Source organism: Hevea brasiliensis, chromosome 14 (genome assembly GCF_030052815.1).
Source record: "Hevea brasiliensis isolate MT/VB/25A 57/8 chromosome 14, ASM3005281v1, whole genome shotgun sequence".
Taxonomy (NCBI): domain Eukaryota; kingdom Viridiplantae; phylum Streptophyta; class Magnoliopsida; order Malpighiales; family Euphorbiaceae; genus Hevea; species Hevea brasiliensis.
The window spans coordinates 91,356,054-91,373,296 of NC_079506.1; the positions used below are offsets into that span (position 1 = coordinate 91,356,054).

The following is a 17,243-nucleotide window of genomic DNA, read 5'->3' on the forward strand; positions in this document are numbered from 1 at the left end:
ATTTTCAATTTCCTTTAATCATCAACATAGTACTATCTCTTTATAAATTATATGTTTACCTATCCATACATCATACATAATAAAAGGGCTAAGATTACTTCTGTTGCCCCTGTTTTAGCCCTTTTTTCAAACACTCTTCTAGTCTTGCAATATTGCACCTGGTGGTATTGTATCATTAATTATATCATTCATTCAAACACCCTTTTTTCAAACACTCTTCTAGTCTTGCAGTACTGCACCTAGTGGTACTGCCCCTGTTTTACACAAACTTAGCGAGTAAACTAACCATCATTAATTATATCATTCATTCACACATGTGCAAGTATCATTCACATGGATTTTCACATTACAAACATTTAATGTAAAATGGACATTATCACTAATAACTCTCTAGACTTTACTTTTAAATGTGATTTGTGTCATGTATCCAAGGGTAACTTTTAGATCTCCCTTGAAGGGCAATGCAAGATCTCCATTTAGGATTTACTTATGAATACATAACATATGTAACGTTACATAAACATAACATGGGGAGAATAATAGGTCATTCAATATCTATTAATGCACCAACAACAATTTATGTAATTATGTAACATCTTCGTGTTTTAAATACATGCATCCTAAATAAATATAATATGATGCATTAGAATGCTCATTAATTACCTGTAAATAGTTTTTATTTTATTAAGGTTAGAATTGTTCATCTCTTATAGCCTATTGACCTCCTTACTCGAATGGAAGTTGTCCTCAAATCATTACTTTTGGATCCTTACTTTTTTGAGTTTCTCGAGCTCGATCTTATAAAATCGAACTCTAGAGTGTCATAAATATCCTATTCTAGACCCTTTGGAACTATGAAATTAGGTTTTGAAACCTTGGAATTGAAGGAGAAGTAAAGTGGTAGAACCAAGTTCGGGTGTTGAAGTCTTGGGCTTCGGCTGCCGAATCTTGGAACATTAGGTGCCCAATTTTGGGCAGTAGCCATTGCAGCTGTCAAAGTCTGAGACTGCGACCATCGAACCTGGAAAATTTTCAGAGTTTCCAAGGAAATGCAAGTTTTGGCTGTCGAACCTCTGACTTCGGCTGTCAAACCTTTGGCTTTTAGCAGTCAAACTTGGGAATTTTGAAAATTCCCAGGTCAAAACCTTTAGGTCCCTTCTCCCATTAACGCTCACACTCATTTCAAAGTTTTAAAACACAATTCCATCACATATACACATCTTTGGGTCCTAAAACAACTTGAAAATATACATAAAACTCATATACATTAATAAAAACTCAAATTCTGAGTTTTTCCAAAGCTCAATATGCATAAACTTTTTCAAAACTTAACTTGAAACAATTTTTGATGAAATTAAAGTTTTAAAAATTTAGTTTCTCGTCAATTCTCTTAGATATATCTATTAGATGAAGAAGAAAAGAAGGTTACTTCTTTTCTTGGAGCTTTGAGGCGGGAGAACCAAAACTTTAAAACTTGAATCTACTCTTTCACACTTCTAAATGGAAAAATTCACCTCTAGATCTACAAAAACTAAAAGAATATTTTCAAAGAGTTCCTTACATGCCCTAATAGTTGAGAGAGAGAGAGAGAGAAGAAGAAGAAGAAGAAAAATCCAAGTGTTTTGGGTAGGAAATGAGCTGAGATTCTTTTTATACCCTATTTGTCGAGGGACTTTTGGCTGCTAGAGTTGATTCTTCCCAAATTGGCATTTGAACCATAAAAAGGACTTCAGCTGTTGAATACTTGCCTTTTGATTGCTGAAATTTCTTTAATCTAAAACAATCACTTTAAAATTTTTAAAGAATAAAACTTTTAAAATATCTTTCATTCTTGAGTGCATTTTGAATGCATTTTGAATACTTTTAAACACACATACGTGAGCATATTTTTATATCTTACTGCTACTCTCTTATTAGTGAAGTTTCAATTTTCACCATAATATTTTATTAAGGGTAGATATTTCGACATCGGAAAGTGGCAGATATTACATTTTCTCCCCCTGAAGAACATTCATTATTGAATATTAAAACAAACACATAAAAGTAGACATAATAAACATAGCACACAGAACATACCTAGAAAAGATGAGGATATTATTGTATCATGGAATTGTGGGTTTTCCCCAGGCAATTTTTCATGTTGTGGTGGTTTCATAACACCTTGACTATAGGTATCTCCTTGTTCTTCAGCTTCTTTACTTGAGTGTTTACAATCCACACAGGTTATTCCGCATAAGAAATTTTTTTTTTTAATTTTCATGTTTGGTTCATTTATAACCTTGTTTGGATCTGACATGAACTTCCTCAACATGCGAACATGGAACATCGGATGTATCCTCTCCATTATGGTAGCAAAACTAACTTATAAGATACATTTTTAACTATTTGCAACACTTCATACGGTCCAATGTACCTTGGAGTTAGCTTGCCTCTTTTTCTAAACTTGATGACACCCTTCATTGGAGATACCTTCAAAAGCACCATATTTTCCTCCTGAAAAAGCACTTCTCTCCCATAAAGATCCGCATAACTTTTCTATCTATTGGCTACTGTCCTTAACCTTACCCTAATTAAGGGCATGGCTTGGTTGTTAACTTCCACCAACTCTATTTCCGCTAAGGCTCTTTCACCAACTTTCTCTCAACACACAAGAGACTTATACTTTCTCCCATACGGAGCTTCATATGGTATCATTCCAATGCTAGAGTGATACTTGTTGTATGCAAACTCAACTAGGAGAAGGTACTTTTTTCATAATCCACTAAAGTCAAGTACACACATTATGTATGATCCTTTTTGACTGTCCATCTATTTAAGGGTGAAAAGTCGTGCTGAAGTCTAACCTGATGCCTTATTCATTTAGAAGAAAGTGCCAAAACCTTAAAGTGAACTGTGGTCCTCTGTCGAAGACTATTGTTACTGGAGTTTTATGCAACCTGATTATCTCCGCTACATTCACCTGGGCTAACTTATCCACAAAGTAGTTAGCTCTAACAGGAATAAAGTGAGCAATCTTGTGTAACTTATCCACTATAACCCATATTGAGTCATGTCTGTTAAAGGCGACTTGTAACTCCATAACAAAATCCAAGTACCCTTGGCTGATAATTCTAGCTGCAACCCTTCTCCAATCAGCTGGTGCAACTCTTTTAAGATGGGTCATCTTTCTACAGATATATGTACTAAACTGCCAAATGATTTTCGACTGAGGGCATCTATAACAACATTTGCCTTTTTCAAATCGTATTGGATTGTATAGTCATAATTACTGAGCAGTTTTACCTATCTTCTTTATTTGACATTTAGCTCTTTCTACTTGAAGATGTATTGGAGACTCTTGTGGCCTGTGAAGATTTCACATTTTGCTCCATAAAGATAATGTCTCTGCATCTTTAGGGCAAAAACTGCCACCGTCATTTTTAAGTCATGAGTGGAATATTTAGCTTTATGCTTCCTCAACTGTCTTGAAGTATAAGCTATTACTTTCCCTTCTGCATGAGAACGCATCCCAAACTCACTCTAGAGGCATCATAGTAGATAGTAAAATTTTGATTGCCTGTAGGTAGAGCCAGTACTAAATCAGGCACTCCTTAAGCTTCTTAAAGCTCTCTTTATATTCATCACTCTATTCAAACTTCTTATTCTTCTAAGTTAACATAGTCATTGGAGCAGCTATCTTGGAGAAATCAAGAACAAATCTCTTATAATAGTTAGCCAAACGTAGAAAACTCTTGATGTCTAGGCCTTGGCCAATCTGCTACTGTTTCCACTTTGATCCGTTTTGATTCCATTCTCTGTCACTATATGCCCCAATAAGGATATACTCCTTAGCCAGAACTCACACTTGGAGAATTTGGCATATAACTGATGCTCCCTCAACGTCTGAAGAACTATTTTTATGTATTGTGCATGGAATACACTAATGTATCGTCAATAAAGATGACTACAAAGTGATTTAGATATTGTCTGAATACTTTGTTTATGAGATCCATTACTGCAATTGGGGCATTTTTTTAACTCAAACGGCATCACAAGAACCTCATAATGTCTGTATCTGGTTCGAAAGACAATTTTTAGAATATCAGACTCCTTAATCCTCAAATGGTGGTATCTGGACTTCAAATCTATCTTTTAACAACAACTAGCTCTAGCTAGCTGATCAAACAAAACATCAATACGGTGCAGAAGGTACTTGTTCTTCGTAGTTACGTTAGTCAGTTGCCTATAATCAATGCATAGCCTCAGGGATCTATCTTTTTTCTTTATAAATAGTAATGGAGCAACCCTAGGAATACTCGGTCGGATAAATCTCTTATCCACTAATTCCTGCAATTGTTCTTTCAGTTCTTTAAACTCTGCAAGAGCCATCCTATAAGGAGGAATAGATATGGGTCTAGTACTAGACACTAGATTAATTTAAAAATCTATCTTTGTTTTAGGTAACAGACCAAGTAGTTGCTCAGGAAACACATCTGAAAACTCTTACCACAGAAATTGATTTCGGTCCACTCTGTTCTCCATGACTTCTCTAACATGGGCTAAAATCCTTTACATCCTTTTCGGAGCATCTTATTGCCTTGTATTGTGGAGATAATCTCCTTCGCTGCTGACGTTTGATCTCCCTAGAGGACTACCTCCAACCCTTCTAGTCCTTAAACCTTACTACTTTGTTTCTATAGTCTAAGGTGGCATAATTGGCTGAGAGCCAATTCGTCCCCAGAATGACATCAAAATCCGTCAATTTTAGGATCACCAGTTCAGCTGAAAAACATTTATTCTCCATCATCACTTGCAGGCGTAACGGATCATTTATGTTACCGAAGGATCACACTTGGGTCCATTAACAAGTAACAGACATTGTAGACTTGAAATTACTAAACCTAATCTCAGAACTATTTCGGGCTTAACAAAAGAATAGGATGCACCTGGATCAATTAAAACATGCACATCAAAACATCCAATGCAAAAGTTATTTGACACAACAGTATTGGAGTTATTGGCTTTATGTTGTATCATGGTAAACATTCGTGTCGGTGTTATTGAAGTCCTTCCTTGAGAACTTGCTGTAAAGGAAGAAGAACCTTGTCTTTTACCCTATCTGCTTCCTAATAAGAGACCCATAGAAGTCTGTTTCGCTGCCGGTTGAGCCATACCAGCTGACCCAGTCTGCTGCTGTGAAGCCACCCTTTCCATGTTAGGGCATTCTCTAAACATGTGCCCCTCTTGATCACATCTGTAGCATTGGAAAGTTCTAAACCTACAAACTCCTTGATGAGGCTTCTCACATCTTGCACAATCAAAGGTATTCAAACCTGCCTCCTCCCATCCTAATGCCTGACTTGATTCTATTCCAGAACTTATTCTTCTTTTGCTTCTTGCCAAACTTCCGTCCTTTATTCTTCTTAGTTTCGAATGAAGAAACAGTTTGCGTTAAATGATCAAACCTCCCTACATCAGTAGCCTTAAGAATTGCGAATTGCTCGGCTTTTATACTTTTTAACTTCAGACTCCCTTCAATGATAGCCCCAGCCTCCATCTTTCTTGCAGTATCTACTATGGAATGGAAGCTGTTGGTTTCTAAAGCCAAAATCAATGAAGAGTGTTTGCAGTATAATCTCTTTGTGTACCTTTTCCCCCTCTTTTTATTTGTATTATAATCTTGCCCCACATACTGCAGAAGCTCAATAAACTTGTCTGTATACTCGTCCACACTTATATTAGTAGTTTGTCTCAACTGTTCAAACTTCACTACCTTCAGTTCTCTAGAGCTTTTTGGAACAGCTCAATTTGTAAACTCTATCATAAACTGAGACTAGATCATACTATCAACTCTATCTTCAACATGAAACTTGTACCATTCGTTCACCTTCTTACATTTTAAGGTAAAACCGGCCATCTGAATGACTCTATTATCATTGACGTCCAATTCATTGGCTATCATTTTGACAGTCCTGTCGTACTCGAAAGAATCATCTACTTCCTTATACTTAGGAACATTCAACTTTAAGTAGTCTATCATCTTTATTTTATTTCGATTAATTACCCCAGTCTCTTATATAAGAACTGTTGGAGCTGGAGGGGGTGGTGGTGGTACTTGCTCTCTTGTGACTCCCTTCATGGGATTTTGAGTTCCCATGGTGGTGGTATAACTTTGGGGGTATTAATGTGGAGGGTACATGGGATATGGTTTGTATGATGGGAAGTAAGGTGGGTAGGGTATAAAAGGAGGATATTAAGGGTAGCTCATAAACTCAAGGTTTTTAAAACTCTCATGTTGTGGGTATTAATACCCAAACTAGTAAACCGGTTTTGTCTATAGAGGAGACACGAACTCTGATTCATCTCTTCCTTCCTCAAAGCTGTTTTCTCTCATCCTTTTCATATCGGAAGGCTCGGGGTTCTTATGTTGTTGGGAGAAACCATAAGAACTCCTTCTAGCATGAATAGACATTCTAGGTGTCTGTGTAGTCTCCCTGCTAACTTTAAAGGACTTTCTAGGACCTCTTGAAGATTCTTTCCTTCCGCCTTTGCTTGCTCTCTCCTTGACAATAGGGTTGGCGAGTAGTGCTTTCATACCCTTGGGTGGAGCACCGGTCAACCTAACGGACGGTCTTGAACCTCACATTCTGAAAGCAAATAAGAAGTGTTGAGCACATAAAAGTTCATGTGCATTCACATGAAGACACAATACATAATCAAACATAACATGAAACCTAACATACCTATAACATTCATCACATAATATACAAGGACTCAACCCTATTGGACATATATTTTCCTAATTGTGCTAGTCGACATACTTCCTTTGACCTCTCTTTTATACTTTTACTAGCATCTCGGTCCACTCATCTAACCTAGAGCTCTGATACTAACTTTGTAATGATCCAATCTAAGGACCGTTAGTGGTGTTAGGATCGTGTCAACTTAAGGCTGTTGGAACTTATAGCACGCCTAAAACATGAGAAACATACATACATTTTTGCATCTCAACATCTGAACATACATCAAACCATTACACTTTAGTCTTTTTATCTATACATAAACATAATAATGGTTTATAATTTGAATCTTAATATACATAAGATCCAAAGTGTAATGATTCAACATGCATACTCTTAAAAGGGGTAACACAATATATACATAATCATACTTAAATTATTATTACGTAATTCTAATTTTCTTTAATCACCAGCACAGTATTATCCCTTCTTAAATTATATGTCTATTTACTCATACATCATATATAATGGAAGGGCTAAGATTACCCTATGTTGCTCTCTCTTCAAAGCACTCTTCTAGTCTTGTAATCCTGCACTTGGGGGTTAGGGAAATGGAGTAAACTTACACAAGCTCAGTAAGTAAATTAACCATTATTAATTGTATCATTCATTCACACATATGCAAGTGTCATTCACATGGATTTTCACATTATAAACATTTCATGTAAGATGGACATTATTACTAATTGTTATGGAAAGTCAATCACTATGTTATGGAAAGTCAATCACTATATTATTTCTCTGTATATTCTGTATTCTGTATTCCTATTTAGGATTTCTTATTTAGGATTTCTTCCTAATTAGTAAAACACAATTATAGGAATCAATTGTATATATATACCCATGTACAGATTAATTGAAATTAATGAGAATCATCTCTTTCTACATGGTATCAGAGCAGGTCATCAATCTAGGGTGACTATTTGTTCTCACTACCCAGCTCAGGAGAGACCTTGGCCGCTGACCGGCCATTTCAACCCCGATCAACATCGTCGGTGCCGCCTCAACCCCCTCATTCCACCATTGTCTGCTGTTGCCTGATCCAGTATACCATTAAAGGACTTCTGAGGTTTGGCTCTCAGATCCTATTTCGGTATTTGCTTGATTTGTGATTTTGAGTTATTTTGCTGCTATAAGCACTTTGGATTAGCGTTTCGGTTAGTTTTCTTTATCTCAACAAATGGCAGACAATAAGAATGTTATTTCTGATGTGATTCCGGTGATGACTAAGATCACGGAACACAAACTTAATGGTTCGAATTACAGGTGGAGTAAGGCATTAGGGTCTATTTGCGTAGCATTGATAAGGATGATCACCTTACTAAAGATCCACCCACTGATGATACATGACAAACTTGGCTAAGGGAGGATGCTCGGTTGTTTTTGCAGCTTCGAAACTCGATTCATAGTGAGATAATTAGTTTAATTAATCATTGTGAATTTGTTAAGGAATGGATGGATTGCTTAGATTTTCTGTATTCTGATAAAGGAAATATCTCCCGTATTTATGATGTTTGTAAGGCATTCTACCGTGCTGAGAAAGAGGATAAGTCTCTCACGGCTTATTTTATGGATTTTAAACGGGTATATGAGGAACTTAATGTATTGTTGCCTTTTAGTCCTGATGAAAAAGTTCAAAGAGCTCAACGGAGCAATGGTCATTATGAGTTTTCTTGCAAGCCTTCCTTCAGAGTATGAGACTGCTAAATCTCAGAATCTCTCTAGTTCTGAGATTTTCTCTTTGCATGAAACGTTCACACGGGTTCTTCGTACAGAGAGTACTCAATCGTCACAGCCTGCCAGTAGTGCTCTTATTAGCCGTAATCCAAATGGACAACAGGGTAATAGAAGAGGAAGTAGAGGAGGAATTACAGCAATGTATAATCGTAATGGAGAGGCTAGTTCTAATCAGGACTCAAGAGGAGTCATTTTTTATTATTGCCATGAGCTTGGTCATACAAAATATAATTGTCCGCAACTTCAGAGGAAAAATCAGCGATCACAGATGGCAAATATGGCAGTATAGAATTCTACAGTATCTTCCTCTGAGAAAACTATTTTGGTATCTGCAGAGGATTTTGCACAATTTTCCCAGTATCAGGCATCTCTAAAGCCTATCAGATCCCCTGTCACTGCGATCGCTGAGTCAGGTAAATCCACTACATGCCTTGTGTCTTCTTCATTCAAATGGGTTATTGATTCTGGTGCGACAGATCACATGACAGGTAATTCTAGTCTTCTATCTACTTTTCAGTCTAATCTCACTTCCTCATCATTACTTTAGCTGATGGTTCTACTTCTTGTGTCATGGGTTCTGGAACTGCGAACCCGACTTCGTCAATTTCTTTGTCTTCTGTTTTGTGTCTACCAAAATTCTCTTTTAATCTACCTTCTGTTAGTAAACTTACTCGTGCCTTAAATTGTTCTGTTTCCTTTTTTCCTGACCAGTGTTTGTTTCAGGATCTTACGACGAAGTAGATTATTGGTAGAGGACGCGAGTCAGGTGGTCTCTACATTTTGGAAAATCATGTACCGCGGTCGCTTGTTTGCTCCAGTACCTTGACACCTTTTGAAGCTCATTGTAGATTGGGTCATCCTTCTTTGTCTACCATGAAGAAGCTGTTTCCTCAATTTCAGTCTTTATCAGTACTAAAATGTGAGTCGTGTCAGTTTGCAAAACATTATCGTTTGCCTTCTGTGTCTAGAATCAATAAACGGGCTTCATCCCCTTTTGAGTTCATTCTGATGTTTGGGGTCCTTGTTCTGTTACATCTAAAACTGGATTTCGTTATTTTGTTACTTTTGTTGATGATTACTCTTGTGTTACCTGGTTATATTTAATGAAAAATCGTTCTGAGTTGTTTTCTATCTTTTGTGCCTTTTGTAATGAAATCAAAACTCAATTTAATATTTTTGTACGTATATTAAGAAGTGACAATGCCAAAAAATACTTTTCAGCACAATTTCAGCCTTATATGACACAAAATAACATTCTTCATCAGTCTTCCTGTGTGGATACCCCATCCCAAAATGGCGTGGCCGAAAGAAAAAATCGTCATCTTCTTGAAGTAACTCATGCTCTTCTTTTTCAAATGAAAGTACCTAAACACTTTTGGGCGGATGCAGTTTCTACGGCATGTTTTTTGATCAATCGTATGCCATCTTCTGTCCTTAATGGAGATATTCCTTATACTACTTTGTTTCCTACAAAATCTTTGTTCCCTATTGAACCTCGTATTTTTGGTTGTACGTGTTTTGTGCGTGATGTTCGTCCACAGGTTACTAAATTGGATCCAAAATCTCTCAAATGTGTCTTCCTTGGGTACTCCCGGCTCCAAAAAGGGTACCGTTGTTTCTCTCCTACTCTTAATCGTTATCTTGTTTCTGCAGATGTCACATTTTTTGAGTCCACTCCATCTTTTTCTCCATCTGTGTATGAGAGTCAGGGGGAGGAGGATGGTCTCTTAATATATACTGTCCAACCAATGTCTAGTCCTCTCCCACAGCCTGTTCCTTCTGTCTCTAGACCTACTCGACCTCCCGTTGTTCATGTTTATTCCAGGAGATTGGAGATTCCTAGCTCAGATCCTCCACCAGCTATTTCGTTGGGAGATCCTGTACCTCATACTGATCATAATTCTGATCTAGACTTACCCATTGCTCTTCGTAAAGGTAAACGTTCATGTACTTATTCTATCTCTTCTTTTGTTTCTTATAATCAATTGTCTTCTTGTTCTCGGTGTTTTGTTACTTCTTTAGACTCTGTTCCTATCCCTAATACTGTTGATGAGGCACTGTCTCATCCTGGCTGGTGTGATGCTATGAAAGAGGAAATAGAGGCTTTAGATGCTAATGGTACATGGAAACTATTGCCTTTGCCCACTGGTAAGAAAGCTATTGGTTGCAAATGGGTATTTACAGTAAAGGTAAATCTTGATGATTCTGTGGCTAGGTTAAAAGCACGCCTTGTAGCAAAAGGATATGCTCAGACATATGGGGTTGATTACTCTGATACTTTTTGTCCTGTAGCTAAACTTACTTCTATTCGCTTGTTTATCTCTTTAGCAGCTACATATGATTGGCCCTTGCATTAATTGGATATCAAGAATGCTTTCCTTCATAGTGATCTTCAGGAGGAGGTGTATATGGAGCAACCACCTGGGTTTGTTGCACAGGGGGAGTTGGGTAAAGTTTGTAGGCTTCGGAAGTCTCTTTATAGCTTGAAACAAAGTCCTAGGGCATGGTTTGGGAGATTCAGTGAAGCAGTACAGGAATTTGGTATGCAAAAGAGTAAGTGTGATCACTCAGTATTTTATAGGCAAGCTGAGGCTGGTCTAATTCTCTTGGTAGTCTATGTTGATGACATTGTCATCACTGGGAGTGACTCTGCAGGTATTTCATCTCTTAAAACCTTCCTCCAAACTCAGTTTCAGACCAAAGACTTGGGATTGTTAAAGTATTTCTTGGGTATCGAAGTTATGAGAAGTAAGAAGGGTATTTTCTTGTCTCAAAGAAAATATGTCCTCGATTTATTGACAGAGACAAGAAAATTAGGTGCTAAGCCTTGTAGCGCACCAATGACTCCAACTTTACAACTGTTAGCAGGGGATAGTGAGTTGTTTGAAGATCCAGAGAGATACAGGAGATTGGTAGGAAAATTGAACTACCTTACAGTCACTCGTCCTGACATTGCTTATGCCGTTAGTGTGGTAAGTTAGTTTATGTCTTCCCCAACTGTTGCTCATTGGGAAGCCTTGGAACAAATCTTGTGTTATCTGAAGGGCGCTCCAGGAAGAGGTTTGCTATATGATATTCATGGGCATTTGAATGTTGAATGTTTTTCAAATGCCGACTGGGCTGGATCTAAGGTTGACAGGAGGTCAACTACTGGATATTGCGTTTTTATTGGAGGAAATTTGGTGTCTTAGAGAAGCAAGAAGCAGAGTGTAGTTTCTCAATCTAGTGCTGAATCCGAATACAGAGTCATGGCACAATCAGTATGTGAGGTAATGTGGATACTTGAATTATTAGATGAGACAGGTTTTAAGACCTCCCTGCCTGCGAAATTGTGGTGTGATAATCAAGCTGCTCTTCATATTGTTTCTAATCCGGTGTTTCATGAGCGGACCAAACATATTGAGATTGATTGTCACTTTATTCGTGAAAAGATTCAACAACAGATCATCTCAACAGCACACATCAAAACTGGAGAGCAATTAGGAGATATTTTCACAAAAGCTCTGAATGGAGCTAGGATTGACTACATTTGTAATAAGTTGGGCATGATTAACATCTATACTCCAACTTGAGGGGGAGTGTTATGGAAAGTCAATCACTATGTTATGGAAAGTCAATCACTATATTATTTCTCTGTATATTTTGTATTCTGTATTCCTATTTAGGATTTCTTATTTAGGATTTTTTCCTAATTAGTAGAACACAATTATAGGAATTAATTGTATATATATACCCATGTACAGATTAATTGAAATTAATGAGAATCATCTCTTTCTACACTAATAATTTCCCAAACTTTCCTTTTAAACATGATCAATGTCATGTATCCAAGAGCAACTTTCAGACCTTCCTTGAAGGGCAACACAAGATCTCTTCTTAGGATTTACTTATGAATACATAACATACGTAATATTATATAAACATAACATGGGGAGAGTAATGGGTCATTCAATATCTACCAATGCACCAATAGTAATGTATGTAATTATGTAACATTTTTGTGTTCTAGATGTGTGACACCCCTTACCCGTGTACAGTATACCCAAGTAAGTAATGCCACACGGTGTACCGGCACACTCTAATATTCCTTAATTAATTTATATCATGCTTTTGAGTATAACTTGTAAATTATAACTCATTTAAGTCATTTATTGAAATCATAATTTATTTGAGGTTCCGTAAATTTTAAAGAAAATCCGGCGGAGTACCGGCTAAAAATGGAGAAAACAGTTCTTCGGAGCCTGTTAAAAACACTTCCAATAAACAAATTCATTCATTCCCAACTCCAATATCATCACAAAACTCAATATCAAGATCTCAACAATTTTTTTTTTTTAATTTCAGGTCTCAACAACCTTTTCATTTCTCAAACATCCCTTTCTCAGGGTTCTCATATATAAACAACAATTAAATACTCAAATTACTTTCATACATAACCATAAATCTTTATTATTTACATGAACCTCAAAATACATTACATAAATCCCAAATACATATGAGAAAATAAAAATTAGCTACAAAATGACAAAATGACATCTAGTGTCCTACCAATGCACTGCAGGTGACGAGGTGACACGGACACTGTGCAGAACTGCAGGATGGACTCACCCAGTCTGTGGTCTACTGGGCTCACGATCGGGATCTCCAGTACCTACGCGTGGCAAAAGCAACGCGCTAAGCAATAATGCTTAGTGGTGCAATAATATAATAGAAGAAAATAGCAAGAAAATGAATGTGTATAGAATGTGTATGCTTTCTTTGTTTGGTATTGGTATATCAATTATTTCGTTAACGTTGTTCACTTTTATTCATTTAGTTGCCCCAAGTAAACCTACACTAGACGACTGGACTGGATAACGGGTAAACTGGCGCTGGGTGCCTAGTACCTCGGGCCGTCACACCATCGGTCACATATGCATCTCCCGGTGTGCAACAGAACAGCTAACGAGCTGTAAATAATATCAGGCACAAGGCCAGGTCTCAATACAAAGTCAGAATGGCTAAAGCCATAAAATCACAGAATGGCATATTGCCATGTGCAGTACTGCTAACGGAACCCTATTGGCATGCCAAACTATCCAAACCAATCTTGTTAGGTATACTAGGGCATTTGAAACTTTTAAATTCTTCAATTTGTGAATTTCAAATTTTTAGTGTCACTATTCATCTTATTGGTCAACAAAAATGTTGACTTTTAGAATAAAAATATGTACATTGACTTGGCACTCCCAACATACCACATTTGGCATTCCAAACTTGTTGGCATTAAGCATTTATACCATTTCAAAGTTTAAACCAACACAAGCAGAATTTTCAGTTTTTGTGAGTCAACTTCACTGTTCCATTGGACACTGTTGCTGTGGGAATCTGAAGAAATGTAAAACATGAAAGTTGTTCCTTATTTTGTCTAGTTGAATTTCCTTTTTTGAATCACTCCATTTGGAGTTTTGTAACTCCAGATATGGTCCAAAAACCACAGCTGGCCGGATTGCCAATCTGCAGAATTGACCATATCTACAGTAACAGGAACAGTAACTAGAGTCACTTGGTTGGATGGGTTCTGGCCATAATTTGGGGTAGGTTCCTTCATGAAAGTTGTTTGTCTATGTCTTAACTTGTTGCTGTCTAAATTTCAGGTCAATTGACCATATCTACACTGAGTTATGGCCAAATACTGTTCATTTGGTCATTCTGCAGAATCAGTTGCAGGGTATCCGGATTGGGGCCAAGTTTTGGTCCTCTTGCCTTGGTCTTTTGGGCATGGTTTCTTCAGCAAAAATGTGCCATTATAAGCTTAGTTTCATGTCCAATTGGCCAAACACCAATTGGACCAACACAGCCAAAGTTATGGCTGTGTAATAGGACTGAAATATCAGTCCATTCATTGTCCCTAGGGCACTTACTCCTTCTCTTTGCAATCCTATTTTTCAGTCCAAATTGTGCTCAACTTACCTAAAATAGTCACTAATTGACCATTAAAAAGTTCTCTAACAATTTCCTAAGCCAAGTCACATTTTCACCTTCCTAAACCCTAATTCAATTTCATGATTTATGCCATTTACCTTGGTTAGCTACTAATGCATTACTCATATGTTTATAACTTCAAACATGGTTTCTATTTCACTTCAAGCTCATCAAAAACACTCCTACATATTCCTTTTCTAGGGCAGCCGAAATTCAAGAGCTCATACACATAGGTTTTTGTTCATTTAAATTACAAGTCTTACTAAATTTCAAGTCCAAAATCATGAAATTTAAGAGTTTTATGTTTATAGTTGCATTAACCTTGAATGGGCAGAATTTCCAAAGCCCCAAACTTCACTTTTCTTCCTTTTCTTGGCTGCCAAAAGATCATGCAAGGTGCTAGGATAATTTTTAGTGAAGCTAGGTTATGATTTTATTGGGTAGAAATGGGTGAATCAAGCTTGGGAAGTGGGGTTTAATGGAGGTTTAGGGCAAGGCTTGGGTTTCGGCTGGTTTGGGGAGGGAGATGGCAGATTGTGTTTTTAATTTTTTGGTCTTGGTTTGTCTCTTTTATTGGTTAATAAAAGAGTTGTTTAACTTTGATTGGGTATGGCTTTTAAATGACATCATTTTGATGTCATAATTAAGCCTTTTTCCTCATTTTTCTTTTCTTTCCTCCACTACTCATTTTCAATTTACTTTCTAGTAATGTTTATTCATATTTTATGTTATATTAATTATTTATTCAACTGGACAAGTCGGCCAAAAATTACCTCTGAAGGCGAAATGACCAAAATGCTCTCCGTTTGGCTTAACGGGTCAAAATTGTCTGTACTGATTGAAAAATTTTTCTAGGTATTTTCTTGGCATTCTAATGCCATGGGAACCTCAGTAATCTTTCTCTGGAATCCCAAAAATTATTTTATAATTTTTCCCCCGGGTCTAAGGCTCCTCGTTGCGAGAACCGCAACTTCCCTCTGGTTACCCATCGCTAGGGCACCGGCTCGTTTAACTTGGTTGTATTTTATTTCTAAAATTTTTACTAAATTTTTCTTATTAATATTTGAGTTAATTATGGTTCCTGACTTTAATTTAAATATTTTTTCGGACATTCTAGCTGTCCGGACCGACACTGGTCACCGGAACAGTAGGATGTATGGAGTGGTTACCGGGAGGGTGTTACAACTCTTCCCCTCTAATTTAAATTTCGTCCTCGAAATTTACCTGATGCAAACAGTTGAGGGAACTGTTGCCTCATCGTCTCTTCACTTTCCCAAGTTGCCTCCTCGGTGTTGTGGTGCCTCCAAAGCACTTTCACCAATGGAATTTGCTTGTTTCTCAACTCTTTCACTTCCCGAGCCAAGATCCGTAGAGGTTCTTCTTCGTATGTCAAATCCGGCTGTATTTCAATTTCTTCTCTGGAGATGACATGTGAAGGATCTGAGCGGTATCTTCTGAGCATAGACACGTGGAACACATTGTGGATTTTGTCCAGCTCTGGTGGTAAAGCTAGCCTATAGGCCACTGGACCCACACGTTCGATGATTTCATATGGGCCAATGAACCTAGGGCTCAACTTACCTTTTCTTCCAAACCTCAGTACTTTCTTCCATGGTGACACCTTGAGGAACACTTTGTCGCCAACCACATATTCTATTTCTTTTCTCTTCAAGTCGGCATAGGATTTCTGTCTGTCTGAGGCAACCTTTAAGTTGGCTTTGATTGATTTCACCTTCTCCTCAGCCTGTTTCACCAAGTCTGGCCCCACCAGTTTGTCTTCGCCCAATTCAGTCCAGCACACTGGAGTTCTACATTTTCTCCCATACAGTGCTTCATATGGGGCCATTTGGATGCTAGCTTGGTAGCTATTGTTGTATGCAAATTCTGCCAGTGGAAGGTATCTATCCCAACTTCCCTCAAACTCAATGAAACAACTCCTCAGCATATCCTCAAGGACCTGACATATATTTCATGTTATTGTTATCATTTCTATTCAATATTTGTATCAATTTCATTGATTTCAATTGTTTACCTGGATTACTCTTTCAGATTGCCCATCCGTCTTGAGGATGGAAAGCTGTGCTGAAATGGAGTTGTGTACCCAAGGACTCATGCAACTTCTTCCAGAATCTCGATGTAAACCTTGGGTCTCGATCAGATATGATGGAAAGTGGAATTCCATGCAGTCTAACTATCTCACTGATATACAATTCTGCTAACTTCTCCAGTGAGTAGTCAGTCCTAATTGGCAGAAAATGTGCTGACTTGGTCAATCTATCCACTATTACCCATGCTGCATCATGTTTCTTCCGGGTGAGAGGTAAACCACTTACAAAATCCATGGTGACCCGATCCCATTTCCATTCAGGTATGCGTATCGGCTGTAGCAAACCCGATGGAACTTGATGTTCTGCCTTGACTTGCTGACATGTCAAGCATTTAGTTACATAGTCAGCTATGTCTTTCTTCATACCAGGCCACCAATACTGAAGCTTCAGATCATGATACATCTTTGTACTTCCTGGGTGCATAGCATATACACTAGTGTGCGCCTCTTTGAATCGGCCTTCACTTCCCCATCTTACGGTACACACGTCTTCCTTTGTATCTGAGACACCCATCCGCTTTTACCTCATAGTCGATTGCTTTTCCTTCCGGGATTTTGCTCATAATGGCCATTAACTTTTCATCGCCTTTTGCCCATCTAAAATCTGTTGTAGCGAGTTTGGCCTCACTTGCAACTCACCAAAATAGCTCCATCTC

The 17,243-nt window shown here is 37.6% G+C and overlaps 1 protein-coding gene across 1 annotated transcript; it reads right to left on the bottom strand.

Moving 5' to 3' along the window:
- Positions 1–2,851: 2,851 nt before the first annotated feature.
- On the bottom strand, positions 2,852–3,163 carry LOC131173105 (uncharacterized). The gene has a single exon (XM_058134767.1). It carries the CDS (start codon positions 3,161–3,163, stop codon positions 2,852–2,854), a length of 312 nt encoding a protein of 103 aa, XP_057990750.1.
- Positions 3,164–17,243: the final 14,080 nt, after the last annotated feature.